Here is a 21,613-nt window from a genome sequence, read left to right as displayed (position 1 = left end):
ACTAGATCCTAGGTTGCATAGACGTTAGATGTTGAATCTCATCCGCACTGCAGTCATCATCAGCAAGTTTTTAACGAAGCCTTCCTGTAAAATATTGGTATAGTAGCCTTCGACCTTGCATAGCTCATTGCTGAAGTGAAATGCCACTTTTGCCACTGGGGTTCCATGAAGTATAAACAGTGTACTATATTATGAGATCAATTCATGCTGTAAAAATACATAGAACAAACAAACACTAGCATGTAGCGATCGCGGACTTCGATGACAAGCAGCCAGGAAGCTTTAAGGAAACCGAAGGAATTTCTGCACCGCGTGGATTCGTCACGTTTCTTCGTCATCAATATTTGGGCGAGTAATAATTACCTACCAGTCTAGCTCCAGTCTTTGTACGACCCGAATGTTGCCACTAGGTCTAGTCCAGTTTGTTTCCACCTTATTGGATAGTTCCGAGTGTTTCTCGTAGTTCATCATTTGCGTGTTTTAAGGGTTACAAATTGTAGTCATGACTGTTGTTCATTCCAGGCCAAGTGCGTAGAAAGAGATTCGTCTAGACTAGTTTCCTCGTCCGTATGTTTAATCGTCCAAGTTGTGTAGCGACCTGTTTTAGTAAAACATTGTACAATGCTGGACAACTTACAAAACACATCAATCAGGCTACAAGTTTTTAAAAAAAACGTTGATTTGAAATAAGTATAATGGGTTTAAATGCCAATTATTCTTTGAGTGCTATCAGTTACCACCTAAACAGTTCGTATAGTATACCTGTGGTAATGTGAGGAGTGTAATACCGTATTATTATGTGATCGTTCATTGTAGCCTGGCTGAATTTGTAAGGTTGGATACTTTTTTAGCTGGTGATTGTACTAGAAACTATGACACTGTCCTCTTTGCTCATTAGTGATGTTATTCATTTATACCGTTCTAAGAATTTATTTTAAAAAGGTGTAGATAATTGGTTTCATTCAAATTGTGTGCTTTGGTGGTTGGATCTTTAAAAATGTAGTTAACTTCACTTCTAACAAAAATATTGCAGTTCCAAATAGATATTTTGTCATATTGTTGGAGATCAGAGTAGTAAACAGTTAGAAGCTATCCTTGAGCAAAATTACTAGGTGGCCCTGTTAGAAGTTGTTGACAGTTTATTTTCCTTCGATTGCTGAAAGATGTTGAAGAAATCAATAACACTTAGAGGAGATGGTATTTTGCAGGTACACCTGCCCTTAACCTACTGCATTCAAAGTTTGAACATTGTCTTTATAATTATCGGTACATTGCTGGTAATAATGTAATTTTAGTCATAATCTGGTTGACTTTTAGGGTCTACCATAAACGTTCTTCCATTTACAAAATAGATACTTTGTGTGTTCGTATTTGACAACTGTACTTTCTGTTAAACAAAAAAATTGTTAGTAGAAAATTTAGAGAAGAAAACTTAAGGTGCATTTTAAAGACGACTAGGTTCTTTATAGAAATTAGTTCAATATTGTGACGAAAAAAGTATCAGTACTCCCCTAGGTTTCAGTAGTCTTGTATACATGGGAACAGTGTTGTTTAGACACCATTTGAAAATAGATTCAAGGTAGATGGTCAAAGTAAATTACAGTACAAAGTGAAAATACACATGGCTGTGGTATTTGCATTGGACAACGTGTGGTTTTTTTTTTCTCAGTAAGGCTTTAGTACCTGAAGTGTGTTCAGTCTAGATCGCGTGACCGTTTAAATTAAAAATTGTTATTCATCGAATCAACCTAATTGATAGATGACATAATAGCAATTTTTAATCATCTGTAGATTTGAATTGCAGTTTTTTTTAGCAGATCAAACTTTTAACATCTTAATTCTTACCTTCAAGACCCTGTAGCAAAGCTGTGGTGCCCTTTCCATCTAAAAACAAGCTCATAAAAGTCTAAACTGAATAAAACCATTCAAAAAACATGTCAGAGGGTCCTTACAATATTGCCATGAACAATGTGGTGGTTGAAGCTAGTATTTTAGGTTTTTTTTGGTGCAAGTCGTTTGTAATGAGTGTGCTTGTTTCCTCCGTAGTGTATTAGATTTGTGAACGTGGTCACTGGACAAATACTGTCGCTTAAGGTGTCGTTCCTGTTTTGGGCTTATGTCATTTGACACAAGCCTATATTTTACTTCAATGAAACGTGCACTGTCATTGAAGCAGATTTCCCTGTGATTTCTTGTGCTCCCATAGCCGTTTTCTAAAGCGTTGTTTATCCTAATATAGATACATTATAATTCCTCTACTAACCGCTTTCTCTTACCGTTATGCGATCCTTAGTGATATCCACATCAAACATTGCTCTTGGCCTTTTTTTTTTTTAGAGTGGCTTAACCGTACTTTTCCTTTTGGGCCCAACCAACGTTGATGAAATATGTCTGGTTTTTAACCAGAGATGTGTCTATTTTTCTGACAATTTTGTAGCATATGTTGTAGAAATGAAAATATACTCACAGAAAAACAAAAATAACAGCTTCTTTAGTTGCTCTACAAATCTTTCTTCCTCATTAACGATCTACTAGACAGCATAAAGGAACGCCGAAGTAATTTAATTTACAAGTAATCATGAACTGAAATGCGGAGTGCACTAAAGAAGTTGATACTTTTGTTATGAAGTGGGAACCTGTAGTTCCATACCCAATCTAACTCTGCGCGTGCGTGTGTGTGCGTGTGTGTGCAGTGGACCTCACCAATGGCCAGCTTACACCCAACAACAACACCCCGCTTCTCACGCAGGCTTTATCAGGTAAGTAAATAGCTAGGGCTTCTTTGACTAAAAGGGTGTACCAAGGTTAAATCAGCAGCTATAAGATAACGGTTCAATACATGTTGAGTGGCTCTCCATATTGGATGCACAATACCGTAGGATGTAGTGTATTGGTTCTAATATGAGTAATTTATTGCACTTTTATAGATTAGAATAATTTTAAATTTATTCTACACGAAAATCAGTAAAAATTTTGAGCCTTTTGAAACTGCGACGCATATTTGTTGAGTACCTTGTATCCTTTAAGTTACGCCCGCAAGTATAAATAAAGTTTGGAAGCGTCACATCTTTACGGTTTGATAAGGGACTGTGATAAGGCCATCAGTTTATTCAGTTCAAAAATGTTCCTTCTTGTTTAAAAGGCTCTGCTGAAAGTTGGCACACATCAGCTTTCCATATAACCACTGCTGTTATGCACTACCCTATCTTATTTGTCAGCCTGTTTGAATCTGGATAATTTTATTGTTGGTTTTTGTCTTGGTTTTTTGTTTTTACCACTTCTGGAACGCTCTAATTAACTGGGGCAACAGTCAACTTATCTTTCAAACGTTATTAAAGCAATTTGAAAGGTACATTTCAACCTTGTATTACGGTGTCCTCGTAACTCGTTTATAATTTTATGGGAAATCCTTAGAATGATAAAGGGTTGATTAGTAAGAGGTCAGAGTTCTGCTTCTTTCCGGGACTAGGGCTTTTGCATTTTGGTAGATGAAAGCCTGTAGTGTCTGCAAACCCATACTAATTGCCAGCAGATGACTCACAGAAGCTTGTACCAGTGCATGATGTTAGTTTGCTGTTGCCCTTGTCAGCTGTCCCCATGTAGGGGCGGGGGAATTCGATTTCATCCCTTGTTTGGTGAGAAATGTTTGGCAAATCAAGGTTTTTGTATGGGAAAGAGTCAAGTAGGCCGCATTTCTGTTTCAACTCTTCCGATATCGTTAACGTTGACACTTCTACCTAGCAGCCGTAGGTTAACTGGTTCAGCTGCAGGATGGGTATAGTAAGCTTAGAGTTAAGTGAGGCAGCACACGGTTCAACTTTAACTTTTCTTCTCCTTTCCTTCTACCCAAAGATCCGCCTCTATTATCCGCATCATCTCACTCCTTACTACAACGTGCCACATTCCGCTATCCACAAAAAGCTTCATTTTACAGTTTGAGAAATGGTTTTGACTATAATTTGCATGCAAAGGTTTCGTGTTGGGACGATTATTTCGGCTGCGGGTGTTCTGGCGTACTGACACGGATCATTGTCGGGTGTTCCAGTGATGAACAACTACCAGGCGGCGGCGGCCGCAGCTGCGCAAGGGTTCGGGCCACCAACATCCCCGCACTCAAGCCGAGGGGGTTTTCCCGCAGCTTCTTCGCCCGGGCCGGGCCCAATGGACCTGTACTCCTCCAGTGACTACGTCCAGGCGGCGTCCCCCCAGCCTCAGGGAGCATTTCCTGCCATGGCTGTGAGCCGGGCACCCGGCATCAACTACAGCCCGGTAAGGGTGAGCGTCCCCTCGTACTGCCAGTGCATTAATTCCAATTCATAAAGGAAATGGCAAAGATATAAAGCACATTACTATTTACTTTCTAACGCATTCACATCGGATTCTTTTAACAAGAAAATGTGTATTTATGATAAAAAAACTTGCCTCGAACTGGCAGTACCATTTGCAGAAGCAGAGTTTTTAACTTTCCTGTGACATAAAAGCAGGATTATTTGCAAACAAAATTTAATAACAAAAAATGTTTCTACTTTTTCAAAATATAAGTCTTGCCCTTCCACTTGCAGACACACTTGAAACTGAAAAAGAGAGTTTATATCCCCACGAATTAACATTGCTCTCTTTGTTAACCGTGTCTCACCCATCGAAAACGAATTCTTCTGACTGTACTCATTGATGACATTTTAAATGCTATAAATAAACGATCAGTTCAAAATAATATGAAACCTAACTGCGGTTGGACATATCCTCAGCTGGGAGGGCATATCCGCTTAGCATGATATGTAATATTGCTGCCATTTTAAATAAATGTAGCCAAGTCCTTACATTTCATTTTGCATCGTGCATTATGTTATCTTCGGTTACACGAACAATTATCCTTTCACGTAATCACGCAAACGTATCATTGACCTACTTTTGAAGGCAGTTTTAGGACTTAAACACTATTGCAGCACGTTAAATTTAACTGAATCGTAGATTTTTTTAGAAACTAGTCTTACTGTAAAATGGTGCATGGATATTTTATCTGTTACAGGGGCCATTGATTCCCGCTGCTTTCACCAATGGGTACCATTGAGCAGCGTCACGAATAGGTACAGTCATATTCATTCTTTATTAAAAGCACAAAGACAATACTTTTTTTAAGAATCAATTCGATGTTTTAGGAGTGGGGACAAAGGCGGTGGAAGCTTTTGGCGTGCGGCGAGGGCAAACAATAGCATGAGGAGCTTTGAAGGCAACATCGCTCAGGGTTCTTACGGTCATCTCTGAAAATTCCCTGCATTAACTCGTCAGCTAGCCCCGCCTGCCAACGCAACCACGACTCTCTTGTGATTCTTTCTTTTTTTCCCAACCATTCAATGGAATATTGAAAGTATATGTACGTGTGTAAATATATATGTTATATACATATATAGTAAAGTTAACGTAAACTTTGTTACTAAGTCCTTGGTCATAAGGGGATTTAAGGAAGATGTTTATTAAGCTATACAGTTGTTTAACTCTACACGTATCTTTGTGATTTTTCTTTCCTTTCATTGGACAATTATTAGAGATTGAAATTTTCTTTTTTATTTTGTCTCCAATTTCTTTTAATAAATATTAGTGGAGAGATGTTCATATCTTCAGGTGAGGTATTTTTCTCATAACTTGATCCCTTTACCGAAATGTATACTTTTTACCCTCCGTATTGCATGTTATTGATGTTATGTGGCTGCCACTATATGGGGCCCCTTTTTCGATTTGTTCAGTATCTGCTGTGTGTGTGTTACTGGCATTTCAGCCAGTTATGTTTATAATTATCATCATTGTAGTTGTACAGATATATTAGTTATGTAAGTAAATGATTGCAGTTAACATATACACACCAACACTGCTCTAAGCGCAGTGCGCAATGAATGTATATCTTTGTGGCGTCAGTGACGTCTCTATCTACACTTTGCAATTTATTGTTGTAAACATTGTAAAATGTTATAAGTGCTGGCAAATCACAATGTTAAGAAATGTTTTGGTTGTCAGTGTTAGAGGCGTGTTTTCTGTCTCTCAGTCCTAGGTCAGTTTCCTCCCCCAACTCCTTGCCTCTTTCGGCGTTTCATTTGACTTTTTATTATTCAAATTGGCTTGTTATGATTTGTTTTTATCTTTGTGCCAAGAAGCCATCGCGTGCTATATTGTTGGCATGTATAGACCCGGAGAACGTTCAGAAAAGGTAGCTTGTCATGGCAGCTAGGGTCTTTTTTTCGTACTTGTTTTAGTTAGTTTTAAGTTTTATGACATATTTATGATGAACTAAATGTTATATTACAGGGTAAACGAATTAAAAGATTCCTTACTAATTATTTATGTATAAACAGTTTACTTGTTAATCAATCTCCTAATGGACCAAACAGAGAAAAACAAAACCATTATTATTTGTCGCCTTAAAATTCTGCACGGTGTTACTAAAGAAGGATCTTTCTTTTCGTCACGTAATCGATGTTTATTTGACAAACATAGGAACATTGTTCCCTCTCCACGTTTGTTCTCATTTTACTTTGTTTTAGTTCAAAATTATGTAACCCTCATTTCTTTGATGTTTCCTGCATTAATAGCAAGATCGGACAAATAATGCGAATTCTTCAAAAATTTATAAAACTTTAACTGTACCTACACATGCCTATATTTTCATTAATTTACGCATTTGTAAATATTTACTCATATTGATGTTTCGCGCTTGAATCCCACCTTCCCACGATTAAGGATGTGTTAGATAGTGTCCCATGCTTAATTTGCTAGGCTTAGTCTATGAATAATTAGGATTAGACTTGTAATCTTGTGAATCTATACACTAGATTATATTCACGTTTCCTTGTTAAATATGAGACAATGAGCTACAAAAACGTTATGATGCAATGTGATTTGCTTGTTTCTATTACATAGTTTTGTTCTAGTTTTTTTTAATGTTTTCTTGATGTTGCCCAGAATCAGCTGTATTGATTTGTTACTTTACGGTATTTTCATGCCTGTAAACAACTTTTTTTTATCTTAATTTGACGTTCAGTTTGTAGCATTATGCTTTGGCAAACGGAACCCATGGCGCATACTTAAAGAATTAATTGTGGTAAAACTTTGTCAATACCAAATAATTTTAATGATTGGTCCAAAGGTAGGCATATTGGTCGGGTGTTTGTGGAGGGACTTGTTCATCATAGGTAAGGCAATGTTTGTTTAGTTCTTTAAAAAACTGTTACACATGACGTGAATTTGCTTAGAAATTTTGGTTCAAGTGCATCATTATTGCTGCATTGTTTTTCTTATTTTGTGGCAGCTTCCATGGATGCGCCCCATTTTAAAGACATCCTGATCCCAAAAGTACTTTACTTCGGTTGGAAAGAAATTGTGTCGGCGGACTAAACACGCAAGTCCTATTTGAAGCCAAATTATTGACTAAAGTTACTGTGAATTGTTGTAAGTCTCACACTCTGCCTGTTGAGTGCTCGCATTCCCAACCTTTTTACTCTTGCAGACGTCCCCTTTAGTTTTTTTGTTTAAGGGGTCGTCCTGTAATTGTTGTCCAATCGAGTGAGTTATCGTTGCTGTCACGCACCAGTGATTTCCGTAGCTGTAGAATATACTTTAAAGCGTTTTGTACAGTGATGATTCTCTGCTCGTTTCGATCCGGACTTTGATTCACACTAATCGTGTGATAGAAAAGCGAAGTCATGAACTGACAATGTGTTCTCTAGTGCGACCACCAGGATAGACGTAGAGGCGTGTCTAGATCAGTCGGTAGATATTGTAATTTAATTTATTATTTGTTATTGTATTTATCGAGAGAGACTCCAATGCGGATAGGCAGACGAAATAAGTGGCCTTCCTGTCCGCGTTGGGAGTCGTTTTATACCTTCCACCTACCAAAAAAGTCATAGTAGATTTTATTTTAGTTTTCTGTTGAGTTTGTTAAGTCCTAATCACGTTAGCAACGGTAAAATCTCATTTTTTGCGCTTAAGCGTGAGAGCGATTCGTTATAGTTTATCGTCTGATGCGATTGTTTTATCTTATTTACTTGTCGGCGAATCTGCTGTGGGAAGAACAGTTTCCTTTGCCAGCATAATATGCAAAATGTTGCGCTTGACGCACTGATTCTATTTCCAACCAATGTTTCTTCCCTCTGGGTTCATCTCCCGTTTCTATTATTCAAAGAAAGACTGTTTTTGAGAAATTAGGCAGTAACTTGTCAGAAATAGTATAGGAGGGATCTGAAAGTAGAGTTGAGGTGAAGAAGATTTCATTGGAACCAAGTGATATAGTATGTATTTGGGGCATCCGTGTTTTTCTTGTGTTGTTCTATGTTTTCTTTAACATTTTCTCTTTATTAGCTGTATAGTCACTATAAAAATCTTTGAAAGCAATACACGTCTAAATTTTAATTGCTAATGCCTACTGTACTCTAAATATATGCTGTATTTTGATACCATAAATTTCTTTTTTATTGACTATTCTATCGTGCGTGAGTGAGGCAACAAATATGTGAGGATATAATTTACATCCCTTTTGTAAAGGCTTTGAATCCATTAGGGTTCTGCCTCAGCTATGGCCAAGCATTTCCCACATCCTAGTTTCGGCTGAACTGCACGAGCCGATTTCCTTCAGCACCAGTTTTCTTTATTGAACGTAAAGCGTAACCTTGCTTGCTGTAGAGTCAAACGTGACGAGGAAAGGTTGTATTGTAAATAGATTCAACATGACTGTGAGTGTGTGAAAGAGAGAGAGAGAGTAATTGTGTAAGCCATTAGTACCTAAAAATTCTAATTGTGGTCAGTCACCTGAAACACATTGTGGAATCTAAGCAATAATCACTATAACGTAAGACTATGTAATGTGTATAAAAGTGTGAGACGACTTTGTTTCGGTTTCCTTTTGATATTTTAGTATTATCTTACCCTTTCCCGTCGCTTGCCTGGCTTCGAAAATATTTCTTTCAAATAAAGCGACGATCGCATTGGCAGAAACACGCCTGGGATAAATTTTTGTTTTGATTCCGTCCCGCGTGATTTCTAATGGTTCCATCAGCAAGTAAAATCAATTCTTAAGCACGGTTACTAATACGCTAAATGGTTTGGCCTGCTGCAGGACTCGGCTCTTCACCAACGCTTAGCAAACAGAACTGTGTACATAACCAAAAATCATCACAAATTGACTGTTGCCACACACTCAAGCAAACGTAAGTGGTTTGTCCCCCACAAGGGGCATGTCTTCCTCTGTAGGCATGCAGTAACACAAGACAAAAATTTTAGAAAATAACAAAAAAACTCGTGAAATCTTTGTGTTGACTATGAATTATCTTGTTTATCTAAACTGTGTTTGTTATTGTGGTTCATATAATGTTTACAATATTACGATAATTGTGTATAGGGAATAATCATTATACTGTATATGTTAGAAAGCGCGCGTGGCGTGCCTACAGCTGTGAATGCGAGTTGATTGCTTTAAGGATGAGTTGTTTTGCCGTTGATATTTGGATGTGTTGGGCGCTTCTTGTGCACTCTCATTGTCTTGTTCGAGATTACTTTAAGTTTTCTTTCGTTCTGTGTAGAAATGCCCTTTAATTATCCGTGTTCTCCGACGAAATTCATACCTTTAAGTCACTCACATTTGTGCTTTTTCGTGAATTTTGACTTACAGAATGAAAGTTTCTCATAAGATTTTACAATTTTGTTGGTGATCATGTTGGATTATAAGTGTCTTTGCTGTTTTCAAAATAAAAGTTAACTTTGCCGAGTCATTTACTTGTTTTTTAATGTTGGATGCAGCGCTCAGGACTGTGTTCCTTGTATCAGCAAGTCTAAGAAAACACAGAATATCAATTGTCATTTTAAACTATCGTATATGATACGTTATTGTGATCGTAGTTGCAGATATCTACTCAAGTACAAGAACATCGCTCTTCGTGGCGTAGTAAGAATATTTAAATAATTAAGAAAAGTATCGCGAGCAAATAATCGAGAGGCAGCTTGCTTCTCGAGATTCAAGGACGCGAACGACATTTGATGTTGACTGTGTACGCTTGGAACTGTTAAGTTCGTTACAGTATTTTTAAAACGTTTCAATGGGTGTTCAGCGAAACACACCCGTATTATACAAAGGAGATTGTTCACAGAGATCACATTTTAATCTCATGTAAAAATCCTGTATGCAGAATAATAAGGTCATTTCGAGCCTTTAAACGTCAGAAGAGTACTTTAAACATCTTTCCGGACCCAGCACGAGAAAACGATTGTACCTTTCAAAACTATTGTGTTACTTAACAATAAACAACCAACGTGTGCTGTTTTTATTTTATACTATTGTCTTAACACCATTTTATGTATGATAGGCCTACTGTTTGTATTGCGTATGTATGTGACACTCCGATTGAAGAACTCACATCGGGTTTGTGGTGATCGCATTTTAGGAAATGGCAAGATAAGCTCACTGTGATGGTGCCTCGAGAAATCAACCCACGAGAATGGTCAGATGCCAATTCACAAACTTTAAGTACAGAGTATCGATACTACATTGATCTATAATTCTATCCTATTCACTATTTATACCAGTCATTCGTTGTCACGAAACTTGTTTACTGATTGAATTGGTGTCACTGATTAACATTGTCTTGGGGTGAACGACTCCGGACCATCCTCGTAGTGCTCACTCTCAGTCCCACTAAGTATTTTTCTGTCTTCGATGAGTTCTATTCTCTTAGATTCTTGAGGCCATTTTTGAATACTTCAAGTACAATAAGAACTGCCTGTCCCAGGGGCTTGGCCGGTCAGTTCGTAGTTTTCTTTCTTGTAAAGCGGCCAGAATACACCCTTTCTGGGGACTTCTTCGACTTTTATTTTCGTGGAGATTTTAAACCGGGTACATCTTAATGGTTTCACGTTACGAATGGGCCTGAAAGGGGTTTCATTCGACCACTATGCAAGAGATTTCGTCAATTAAAAGGGCAGGCTCACTGGTTTTGGGATCCACCGACCCTAGCTCCTGGAACTTATACAGTACAGTTGAGTCAATTCCTATCGTTTATGTGCTTCATTATATCGCATAACTCTTTACTCCAGATTGAGAAAGTATTCCGCAAAGATTCTGATATTTTTAATTCAAAACATTTGCCCAGTAACTGACTTTCTTCAAGGCATTGCATTATATATTACGTTATAAGAAAATGAGTCGGTTCAATTAAATTTTGATTCGATTTCTGCATATTATACCAGCTTACATGGCTTCTCCTTTTCTTCACCTTTTATGGCCCTAATAGATCTTCCAGTCATCCGTTCCTCTCTCATAGTATGTAATACTATGTTCGAAGAACAGGTCTGATAAATTAAATCCTGTGTAATTTTTAAAAAGCAGGCCTTTTTGTGCCGCGATCAATTTGATGTTAAATTCAATCTAGATAATTTCTACTTCTGTGCAACTGTCGTGATTGCTAATTTACTGAGTGAACTCTTTCATGATACCATTATCATTACCTTATTATAAAACTATGTTTACCATAATTGTAAAAAATTATTATTATTATTGTTGATGTTGATAATAATAATAATAATCTTATGTGGTTGACTTCGGTCTACTTCTGTACATATATGTGACGAGCTGCTCTACCAAAGGAGCTGCTATGTGTAACAATATTGATAACAATAAAAAATCACTACGGACAAAGTTCAAAAGAATAAACCTTCTATAATTTTTTCACCTACCTTCTCTACAGTTAATTCAACTATTAAAAATAAAGATTTAACGAAACCAAGATGGAACCTAAACGCTCGACCACATGAACTATCCAAGGCGAAACCTTCGGCCTTTTGTTGTTGGCAGTGTTGGAGACAAACCATTCTAATCAGGGCAGCACCGCCTCGGTGGCGCGCTGTGGCGCTGCGGCGTCGCCTCGCATCACGGCTAGTTCGAGAGGAATTTCAAATCCGCCGTAACTTAGTTCACCTAGTTTGGAGCGCGCGAATGCCTTGGAGGGCATAAATTAGATCTCTCGAGTGCTTTGTTTGTGGGCTCCGTGATCCCGGGCCGTCCCCAGCCAGTTCGGATCGCTGGAACGCAATCAGATCTTTCTCCCGACACATCGACACTGTGAGGGCGCTGGCGGCCAATGCAGGCGGGCAACCATGCAGCAAAACTAAAACAACAACCAAAAGAGAGTTAAATGAAGCAACTAATCTGCGCGCGCAATGCGTCACGCTGAAGCTTAATCCGCGGCGTTTCCGGCGACACACCCCGCCGTGCCGAACGCGCGAAATTAATCACTTTTTAATTGCTTGTCGCGTCGCTGGACGAGCTCGGTGCCGAGAGGACACGGCGGGCGGCATTTGATCTCCGCGGAATCCCCTTCCGGCTCAACCACCGACCGATTCCGAAGCATTTCGTCGCTCTGTCACTCGCGTACGGCCCATTTGACTGTGACAGAGACGGAGTGACGAAACGGGTCTCCGGAGTCAGCCTGCCTGCCTGCCGCGCAGCCTTGTCGCTGATCCCCAAAACTCGCGTTTATAATGTCGTTACGAACGCGCGAGGAACAACTGCCGGGGACGATGGACGCGTCGAATGGAGCCGCCCGCCCTTGCGGGCAGTGTAGCGCTTAACGGTCAGGTGCGGAGTGAGTTAGCGGGGACCTTGACGCCCGGAACTGCGTTCGTGACAACTGAACTAGTTGACACCACTCGCCGCCGGAGAGCGTGCGGGCCGTGCAGGCAGGAGGGGCAACACTCCCCGGTGAGGCGCCCGGCTCGCTCCGTGTTATAATTAAGTTATATCGCAACCCCTTGGCGGCGCCAGCGCCCTAATTAGGTTTCTTTTACAACTTAAATTGGTAAAGTCAACTTCTTGCGGGCCGCCGAATTTCCCCAACGGTTAGTAGTTTATCGCGTGTTTGATGCGATAAGAAGTGCGCCGTTTTTCCGATTGTGTCGACGCCCACCCTTCGGGATTATCCGCGGCAGAATCTCATTGGGGATTAGGACTGGTTAGTAAAGGAACGACGCAGGCCTGCAAAGTAAACCAAACCCGCAAGTTCGCTTCCGTTTTTCTCTCCGATTATAAACTTAATTTTTCATGAGTGTCGTTCAGCTGTTTCCCTCGTGTCCGTGAAAGGCTTTGCAGGCGGTCGGTGCGAGCGCAGCGCCCGAGCGTGAATTCAATGTACTAAAATGTCGCGCGTGTAGGTGGCCTGACACCGCCTCACACCCTCCCCAATGCTCGCCACCCCGTGCGGGCTCGCGTCACCGCGGAAATAGAATACATCAGTGGCACCGAAGCGCCGCAACTCGCAGGGGCGGGCTGCTTTCGGCCGCGCCCCGCCGCCGGTACGCCGTTTTATTTTCCGACGGGCCGATCGACAAAACGACCGAACGGTGGCGCGTCCGACTGGCTCGAATTTCCATGAGCCGCAAATAGTTTTATGGCCTTATTTGGCGGTAAAATGCGCATGGCGCCGCCTGTGGTGCCGGAATAGCCGATGGGGGACAGGGCTGACCGCACAGGGCCGACAGGGGGGGGGGGGGGGCTGGGGATGAGAACTGTCACACCGCGTACGGACTCACGCCCGAGGCCCGCAGGCATGGCCGAGCAGGGATATACAACTTCACGCGGCCCTATCCTCGATCGGGGCCGCACTACACTGTCAAAAAGCGACAGACACTCTGCAAAGTGGAATCACTCTCGGCCTTCGCGTTGTTTGCGTTCTGAGAGACCGTGCCCGACAATGCGTGGCGGTGCTGCAACGCTCCGAAACACGCGAGCAAAGACTACAGCTAGTCCCTCGACGCCGTGCCAGTAACTATATGGGGAGAGGTTTACTCGGAGCGCCAGCAAAGTTCGGAAGCTGGAGGCTCCGCGTGGGGCCTAAGTGTTCGGCGACGACCCACGCCCGCCGCACGACACACACACGCGCGCGCGCGCGCGCACACACACACACACACACACACACACACACACACACAAGCACGCGTGCGGTGGGATTAAGTCACCAGGCCCTGGTGAAAAATTATTGCCTTTTGTTCGCGGGCAAGCGAGGTCGAGGGCGCCTTTTGAAACCACATCGCCTGGGCGTGCCTGGGCGTGCCTTAATCTAGTCACCCTTTCCCAGCACCCACTCCCAGGCTCGAACCTTGCCCGCCTAAGCTAATCCAGGGAGAGCGTTGTGTGCGTCGTCACGACCGTCTTTGTTTCGACCGCTGTGCAGGTTAAAACGGACTCGAAGGTAAAGAGATAGCAATTTCTAAATTTCTCCCCATTATTTCTCCATTTCCTACGTAAAACGTAAATCGAAAACTAGTTTTTCAATCCGGGATGTAGGCGCTGTGTCAGTAGGGCGCCCAGCGGGCGGACCTCGCTGGAGAGGCATCTTGAGGCGTCGCGTCGCACTTCGAGAGGATCGAGAGCGAGATCGAGAGTCGTTGACGGAAAGGAAGGTCGACCCACTCGACGCCCTGGCGAGAAATAACGAGTTTCGGTACAATCAATGCTCTGTCGTCCCAACTGGGAACACAAACAGAGAGGCCTCGCGAGATGACGTCACTTGGCGCGTCACCTCCACCTCTTTCATGTTTGCCGGGTTGCGCGTCGCCCAGGCCGAAAGGTGGAGCTGGACAGCGTGCTCGGACCCAAACCAACTAGGCCTACACTTCCAGCGAAGTGACACGGCACCGCACATTCCTCCCCGGTCGCGCGCTCGTAACGCGAGATAGAATCTGGGGGCCGAGGTGGCGGATGTGTCTTACAACTATACAACTTCGCCATACGCGACGCGACTGTGAATTATCGGGGCAACTACTTGAAACGGCAAAACTTACGCGCGCCACCACGGCGGGCGCGTCTGGTAATTTATACGAAACAGGTGGCCTCGTCCAGAGTCACAAAAATGAGACCCAAACTCGCACTTGTGTCTTAGCCCGCATTGAATTTTTTAGTCATGGAGAGGAACTTAGGCTGTAGGCCTGTGTGCGTGTGTATGATGTTTTGCTGTTTGTTTTGTTGGGTTTTTTGGTATTTTTTCTGGGGGAGGAGGGAATGACCAGCCTGCGTGGACCGCGCCGCCGCGCGAGGTTTGGCGGTGCGTTATGCGTTGCTGCAAACAAGAATGGATCGACAAAGTTGAGTCGAAGAGAAAGACTTGAAAGGAGCCGTGACACGACACTCGGGAGGGAGGGAGGATGCGGGTGGCCTCGGCGCGCGTCGGCGGCGGGAGGGGGAAGGAAGAGAGAGAGGCAGAGGGCCGGGAGAAAAACCAAGAGCAACTTTTGCCCTTATCTTCTCGTTTCCGGTTCAGCGGGCCGGAAGCGAACGACGGCAAGGCAAAGGACGGGGAAAGTGCGGCCGGACCAAACAAAGCCATGCTAATTGAATCGCAATCGCGAGCCTCAAATTTTCGGTCGAAAAATGTGAAACTTGGGAGGGGCCTGTGGCTTCCCTCGGGGGGCTTACTTTGCTCTATTTAATGTGTCTAGATGGCGGGGGTCGTGCTGGCGGTGCAGCGCGGATGAAATGGAAGAGTGGCGATCTCTTGAGCGGCTTCTCCTCGGTTCTGTCCCGATATTTAAGACTTTGGGCTTGATAAATGCTGCTTTGAACTTCCGCAACGAAAAACTTGAAAATATAAATGAACCGAAATGGGGGCAAATTGTCGACGTAAGCGGCACCGGTTAGCATGGCACTCTCTTGCGTTTCGGGAGGAGCGCCCAGGGACGACGGCGACAAGCCAAGCCAGCCCCGAGGAGGGACACGGCAGCGCACGGCACGGCAGGACCCGCAATTAATGGTTCACTAGGCACAGTTCTCGCAAAGGATTAGGCAGGCGAGAGGCGCGCCGTGCCGCGCCGTGCCGCGCCGTGCCGTGCCGCGCCGCACAGCGTGAGCAGGGTAAGCTGTCAGGGCGTGAAGGCCAAAGCTCTGGTGGTTGCCAGGCCTCGCCCCGCTCGGAACAGACAGACACCGGAATCCACGCGCCGACGCCGCCACAACGCCCCAGCACACTCGCTCTCTCTCGCACCCATACGGGGAGCACCGCGAGCGCGAGAGAGACAGAGCGACGAAAACGACTCTCAGTCCACTCGTCCGTTTACGCGGCTGTGCCACGGCCATGCCGCACCCCGCCTTGTCCGTGGAATATTGATGAACGCTGTGTCTCATCAGGCTGGAGGGGGCGGGGCCGGGCGGGGGCTGCATGCAGCTGTAAAGCCCTGCGCCCGAGATTACAAATGATTGATTCGAATCAAGCAGTGACGCCTCTGTTCTGTCTTCTAGCGCCTCGTTCCCCGTTCATCAATCTCTTTAAACGTGGCCAATTTCGGGGGGAGGGGGGGGGGGAGTCCGTCCTCGAACACCATCGACTTCCAGCTGCCCCAGCTGCCTCCAGCCTCCGGGGCCCGCGAGGGGGCCCGCGATGCTGGACGAGTGGGAAGGCAAAACGCTTACGTCCGCCCCGGCCTAGGCCCTCGGTGGGGCCTCCGCAGGGCCACCAAGGCCCCACCAGGGCCACGCCAGGGCCCCGCCAGGGCACACGCCCCGCTCGCGCCAAGTGCCTCTCATTAAAAGCAAACTAACTTTCTGCCGGGGCCTGACTGCAGGCCCGAGCCGTGGGTCGTTAATACTTGGTTGGAGTGTGGACCCGTCTCAGAAGGCCTTACCTCCCGGTGCGTGGCGGGGCGGGGCGGGGCGGGGCGGGGTGGGGCGAGAGGGCCCTTCACACACCTGTCACACTGGGCGGGCCCCATTTGCATCCGCTGTATCACGCGCATCCCCTCGCTTTGATGTGTCTCCTTTTATATTCTTTCGTCGGCACTGCATTCCCGCGGCAGGGACACACACAGTGCGGTGCCGGGTTGAGAGGCTCATTGTAAAAGCTTCCCGTCCCGATAATGAAATGCATTCCAGTGGGGGTGGCGGAGGGGAGGAAAATGGCCATTCATCGAATTTGTGTTGCCTAAAAAGAACTTGCGTCGCAGGCCTAGGCCGCCCCGATTTCGGCCCGTTCGGCAACATTGTGTGAGGCTCGGCCTGCGCGAGGCGGCGGTGCTGCAGATAGGACTTCCTTTATGACCGATGTAAACCGCTTCGCGCCGAGTCGTTATTCACAAGTTGCTGGACTTTTCGTTTATCGACTCCATTGGCTCTATTTGTCGAGCCACAAACGTTTATCTGCCACATCGCTCCGTCTCCGTCACCCTCGCGTCCCGCGCAGGTGCGAGAGAGACGGACGTAGAGCCCGCAAGCCGGGTGCGTTTCGTAGTGTCGCAGGAGAGCCCCGGACGCGCCGCGTCCCGGGCCCCAGGCGCAGCCCTAAACATATCGAATCCTTCTCTTTGAGAGACGACAGCGTCGGACCTTGCAAAGGACGAGGGCATGCATTATTCACGTGATATCCCACGGCCGGGCCCTAGTTGCTGTATTTATATATATCCGCACCACGCCCCCTCCTCCTTCCTTGTTAAAAAGGAGAGGAGAAACTTGGCCCGTTTTTTTGCGACTCCCTTTTCTGTGTGAAAATTGAAAAGTGCCGCGCGGCGTGTCCTGAAAGTCCCGTCGTCCTCCAGGAGAGCCTCCAGGCCTCCACTGATCCTGTCCGCCCGCCCTCGAAACACAGTGAGGTATCAAGGACCCTCCCCGGCACAAGTAACTGCGTCCTCGAAGGGCGCCCTCGTCAGGGCCCGAATGCTCCCTTGAGGGCCTCTGTCCTCACACAACAATACCGTGATGCCTGGCCCTTCTTGGCCCTGGCGGCCCTGGCGCCACCGTGACTTGCGGCAGGCCCCGCCAAAAACCAAATCTCGAAATTTAAAAAAAAAATTGTTTTAACAAAATCAAATTGAAAATTTATTTCTAAAACCATTGCGTTTTACTCGCCCTGAAAATATTTCGTGACATTTTGAGCCTTGGAGAAAAAACTTCTGCCGTCAAAGTGCTCTGGATCGCGCGGTTGTTCTGAAACCCGAGCAGCCACGCCGGCGCCGGGATTCGAACCCGGGCCGGTGCGGCCTGGCCGATTGTCCGTCCACTCGAGAAGACGCCGCAAAGCCTGCAGCCCTTTCCTTTATCAGCAGCCCAGGCTGGAGGCGCTGGAAGGCGCTGGAGGCGCTGGGTGCGCCAATCCTTTCTCCGATTGGCTTAAAGCGGCCGTTAATGGATGTGCTGCTGTGCTGCACTCCTCTCCTCACCTGGACGCGGCCGCCGCGCTCCCAGGGCTGAGGAGGGACCCCTGCGGCTGCCAATCAGAGGCGGCCACACCGTCAGCAGCCACAAAAATCACTCGAAAATTTTTGGGATTTTTTTTCTGGTTGAAGCCACGCAGGGTGGCGACGCTGCGTCGTCGGCCTTTTCAACCCTCCAACGCCACTCTCTGTCCCTCTCTCGCTCTTGGGGGGTTCCGTGCTGGTGCGAGAGAGACAGAGCGCGGAAAAGCAGCGCTGCCCACACACGCCGCTCGCACAAAAGGCATATTAGAGGGATTGGGATGGCGCGACTCGGAAGACTTTCGGCAAACGCCGCGCCGCCTCGCCTCGGCGCTCCGGCTTCGCATCCCAGAGGGAGGCTCGCGGCCCACGAGTGGCGCGCACTCACTCACACACTCGCGTTCCCAGAAAGGTGAAACTGGCTGTCCTTGGAACCCTGTTGTTTCCGAGGCGCGTTTCGAAGGTGTCTCAAGGGCCGAGGAGCGGAAGGACTCGCAGCCCGATAGTCTGATCATTTCCTTGCCTTCGTCTATCCCATCTATCCCCGTAGTGTCTGTGCGGTCGTGATAGATTACCAGCCCATTCCGAATTATATTACCTCGTCTACGGCCTCCCCTGCAGGCTGGCTTCGAACAGGGCTTCCTCGCCCGCTCTCTCTCGCGCCCCCACGGGGCGCCCCTTGAGAGCGAGAGAGACGGAGCGAGCAGTGTTGGGAGTCAGCCTGCAGCACAAGGCCCTTTTTCAATCGCCTGCCTCTCTCTGTCTTTTCGCTCCGTCCTCGTCCACGTCGTCGCCGATGTCGCGTGCGCACCCTCTCCCTCTTTCTCTCTCCTTCCCCCTCCCTCCACTTCCCAAGCTACTCTTCTTCCCGTCTTCCCCGAGTTAAGATTGAGAGGTGAAGTGATTTAGCCCCAAGTTGTTGGCAAAGCCCCCTTTTGCCTCTACAATACGTCGTGCGCTAGTCGAAGGACGGGGAGGCGGAGGGGGAATCCGACAGGAGACAATGGAAGACTGCAGTCCGCGGCTCCGCAGCAGCTAGTCACATGCAGCCAGCCAGCCTCCCGAGGCATCTCTCATCCTTTTGCCAGTTCTACCGCATTTTGTCTCCTGTCTCCTCTCCCCCCCCCTCCCCGCCGGGTCCCCCTGGGTCCCGTATCACTTTGCAAAATAAAAAGAAGAGCTAAAAAGAAAAGTGAATATTTTCACGTTCAAACCTTTACCTGTCAGAAAAAAATCTGCTTTTGTCTTTTTTAAAAAAATAATTCAAATAATGAGTTGTCTTGAAGTTATGGAATTTGTTGGAAGATTGACATAGACTCGTGTAAAGAGTTACTAAGTTCTTTGGGTTTTTTTCTGACAGCTTCCAAGAACCGCTCACCCCGCCCCGTCCCCTTCCTTACCTCCTTCCTCGAGGCCACATCTCAGCCCCGAGTCTTGACCGTCCCCAAACAATCCAGACTCGTTCCCCCTTCACTCTGGCACCGCGTTTAGACACAGGACACACGCAATCGCACACACACTCACACGCACACACTTTCACAGACGCTCACCGTAAGCCCGTTCTCACTCACTCTTTCGTTGTCTTCAGTGCTCTCTCTCACACTCTCTCTATTTCTCTCTCTCGCAGGCGCGCGCGCGCGCGCGCGCGCACACACACACACACACACACACACACACTTGAGCCTTCCGGTGTTTTGACACTTGGACGGTTCTCTCTTATCGAAACCGTGGAGTAGAGTGAGAGAGAGAGAAAGGGAAGCAGGGGAGAGGGAAAAAGTGGAGGGGGAGGGTGGCTAGTGGTATCGGGAAAGTTTTTGCTGCTTTGTTGTCTAGAACTACCGAAGGGCAGGCCGGCAGGGCGGTGGACTCCATCTCTGTCAGAAAATGGCACTTGGGGGGATGGAGGCAAGGCGGGCTTGGCGGGCTTGGCGGGCCAAAGGCACCCGCCACTTCATTGTCTTAGTGGCGGGGGCCTGGTGTAGCTGGGGGTGTGCGAATTTCGGCGTGAGTGTCACAGTGGCTCTGTCCGGCTCGGTCGAGGCCGGGCCGAGGCATGGCCTTGTCGTGGGTCTTGGACGGGACCCAAAACCCCCGTAGGCCTCACCGTGGGCGCACCCACGCCGCCAAACTCCGGCCGCGCCCAGTTTCAGGCTTGCAGGGTCGTGTTCCAGGAGGGCCCTGCCGTTGCAGGACCCGCCTCCCGCTCCAGGCTCCGGACTCCAGGTCCTCCAGGACCGTTCGCATCAATCAAGGGGCGGGGGTCCAAAAATCGTCGCTGCGACACGCCACGCCGCAGGCTTCGGCTTCTGGGAGTTGGTATCTCGAGGCCCCCCTCGGGAGTTGCTCGGGAGTTGCTCGGGAGTGGCCCTGGAGTTCCGGTGCGCTTTGATAATCCCGTGACGCCGCGGTTCGACTCCCTCCCTCCCCTCCGGATGCAAAACCACCGGGCTAAATGAGAAGGGGAGGGGGAATCGAATAAGAGGAGCGGGTCCGCGCGTTGGCGCATGAAGTGCTGATAGTTGTGCAGCCAATCGGGGCCCAGTGACATGCGTGGTAGGACGGACGGACAGACAGACAGACAAACAGACAGACACCCAGACAGACAGACAGACAGACAGACAGACAGACAGACAGACTGGTTCTCCTTCCACGGCGCGGAGGCAGGCCACAGCCAGAGCCACAGCCGGGCACGGCCGAACGTCGAATTGCCCTGTGGCATTGCCGAGCGTTTTGCCACCACATTGACGCCCCCCATCGGGCCGGGCGGAGGGTGGGCCGGTGGGTGGGTGCGGGGCGGCGGGGCGCTGGAAGCATGCTGGAAGGGCTTTGCAGCCGCTGGTTCGGCCCGCTGGTTCGGCCCGCCGCCGCTCCGAGCGCGGGGGCGCCACCTGCCCGGTACCGCCCGGCCTTCCCGGCAGGCCTCCGCGGGCCTGAGCCGCCCCGAGGCGCCAAGCGCGAAGAAAAGTGGCAAGTACTAAATCCTCTGCGCGGAATGGTCCATTTCCAGCTCGAGATTCGTTAACCGGATTTCGGAGCGGTTTTCCACACGGCCCTACTTACCGCCCACTCCGTTTCGCCCCCAGAATTGATTCCGTCCTCCGATAGCAAATAAATCCCAGTCAGCCCCCGTCCCCCCGCCCCGCTCTTAACTCCCTTGTTATTATGGGACCAGGTTCGAGATAAGGCAGTGTGCCGGCGTGTCCTGTGGCTTGTTCGGCTTGTCCGGGCAATGCTGGCACCGTGGCAGAGCCGTGCACTACCTCAGCGTGGCCACACGTGGTGGTGACGGCGCCTCGGACCACTTTTGGCACACCCGCGCCGCGCACACTGTAACAACTCTCGAAAAGTTTCAGGATTTTTTTAACAGTGTCGAGGCGATCGCAGCACCGCAGTGCGGGCTTATTAGACAGCCTTTGTCCTC

General features: G+C 47.1%; 1 protein-coding gene across 7 annotated transcripts in view; it reads left to right on the top strand.

Moving 5' to 3' along the window:
* The window catches only part of LOC117645294 (RNA-binding protein Musashi homolog Rbp6), a 310,020-nt gene extending 298,328 nt beyond the window's left edge, over positions 1 to 11,692 (top strand). For 3 of the 7 annotated variants that reach the window (XM_034385362.1, XM_034385364.1, XM_034385361.1), the window contains 4 exons: positions 2,694 to 2,759; positions 4,046 to 4,275; positions 5,030 to 5,087; positions 5,160 to 11,692. In XM_034385362.1, the coding sequence (XP_034241253.1) occupies positions 2,694 to 2,759; positions 4,046 to 4,275; positions 5,030 to 5,071 (338 nt within the window). In that variant the 3' untranslated portion in view covers positions 5,072 to 5,087; positions 5,160 to 11,692. The remainder of the gene's footprint in view (positions 1 to 2,693; positions 2,760 to 4,045; positions 4,276 to 5,029; positions 5,088 to 5,159) is intronic. The other 4 variants (XM_034385367.1, XM_034385363.1, XM_034385366.1 and 1 more) reach the window with 2 other exon arrangements.
* Positions 11,693 to 21,613: the final 9,921 nt, after the last annotated feature.

The sequence above is a fragment of the Thrips palmi genome, unplaced genomic scaffold (assembly GCF_012932325.1).
Source record: "Thrips palmi isolate BJ-2018 unplaced genomic scaffold, TpBJ-2018v1 HiC_scaffold_18, whole genome shotgun sequence".
Lineage (NCBI taxonomy): Eukaryota > Metazoa > Arthropoda > Insecta > Thysanoptera > Thripidae > Thrips > Thrips palmi.
Note: the sequence above shows the minus strand (reverse complement) of the source record. Positions and strands in the feature narration are given on the sequence as shown.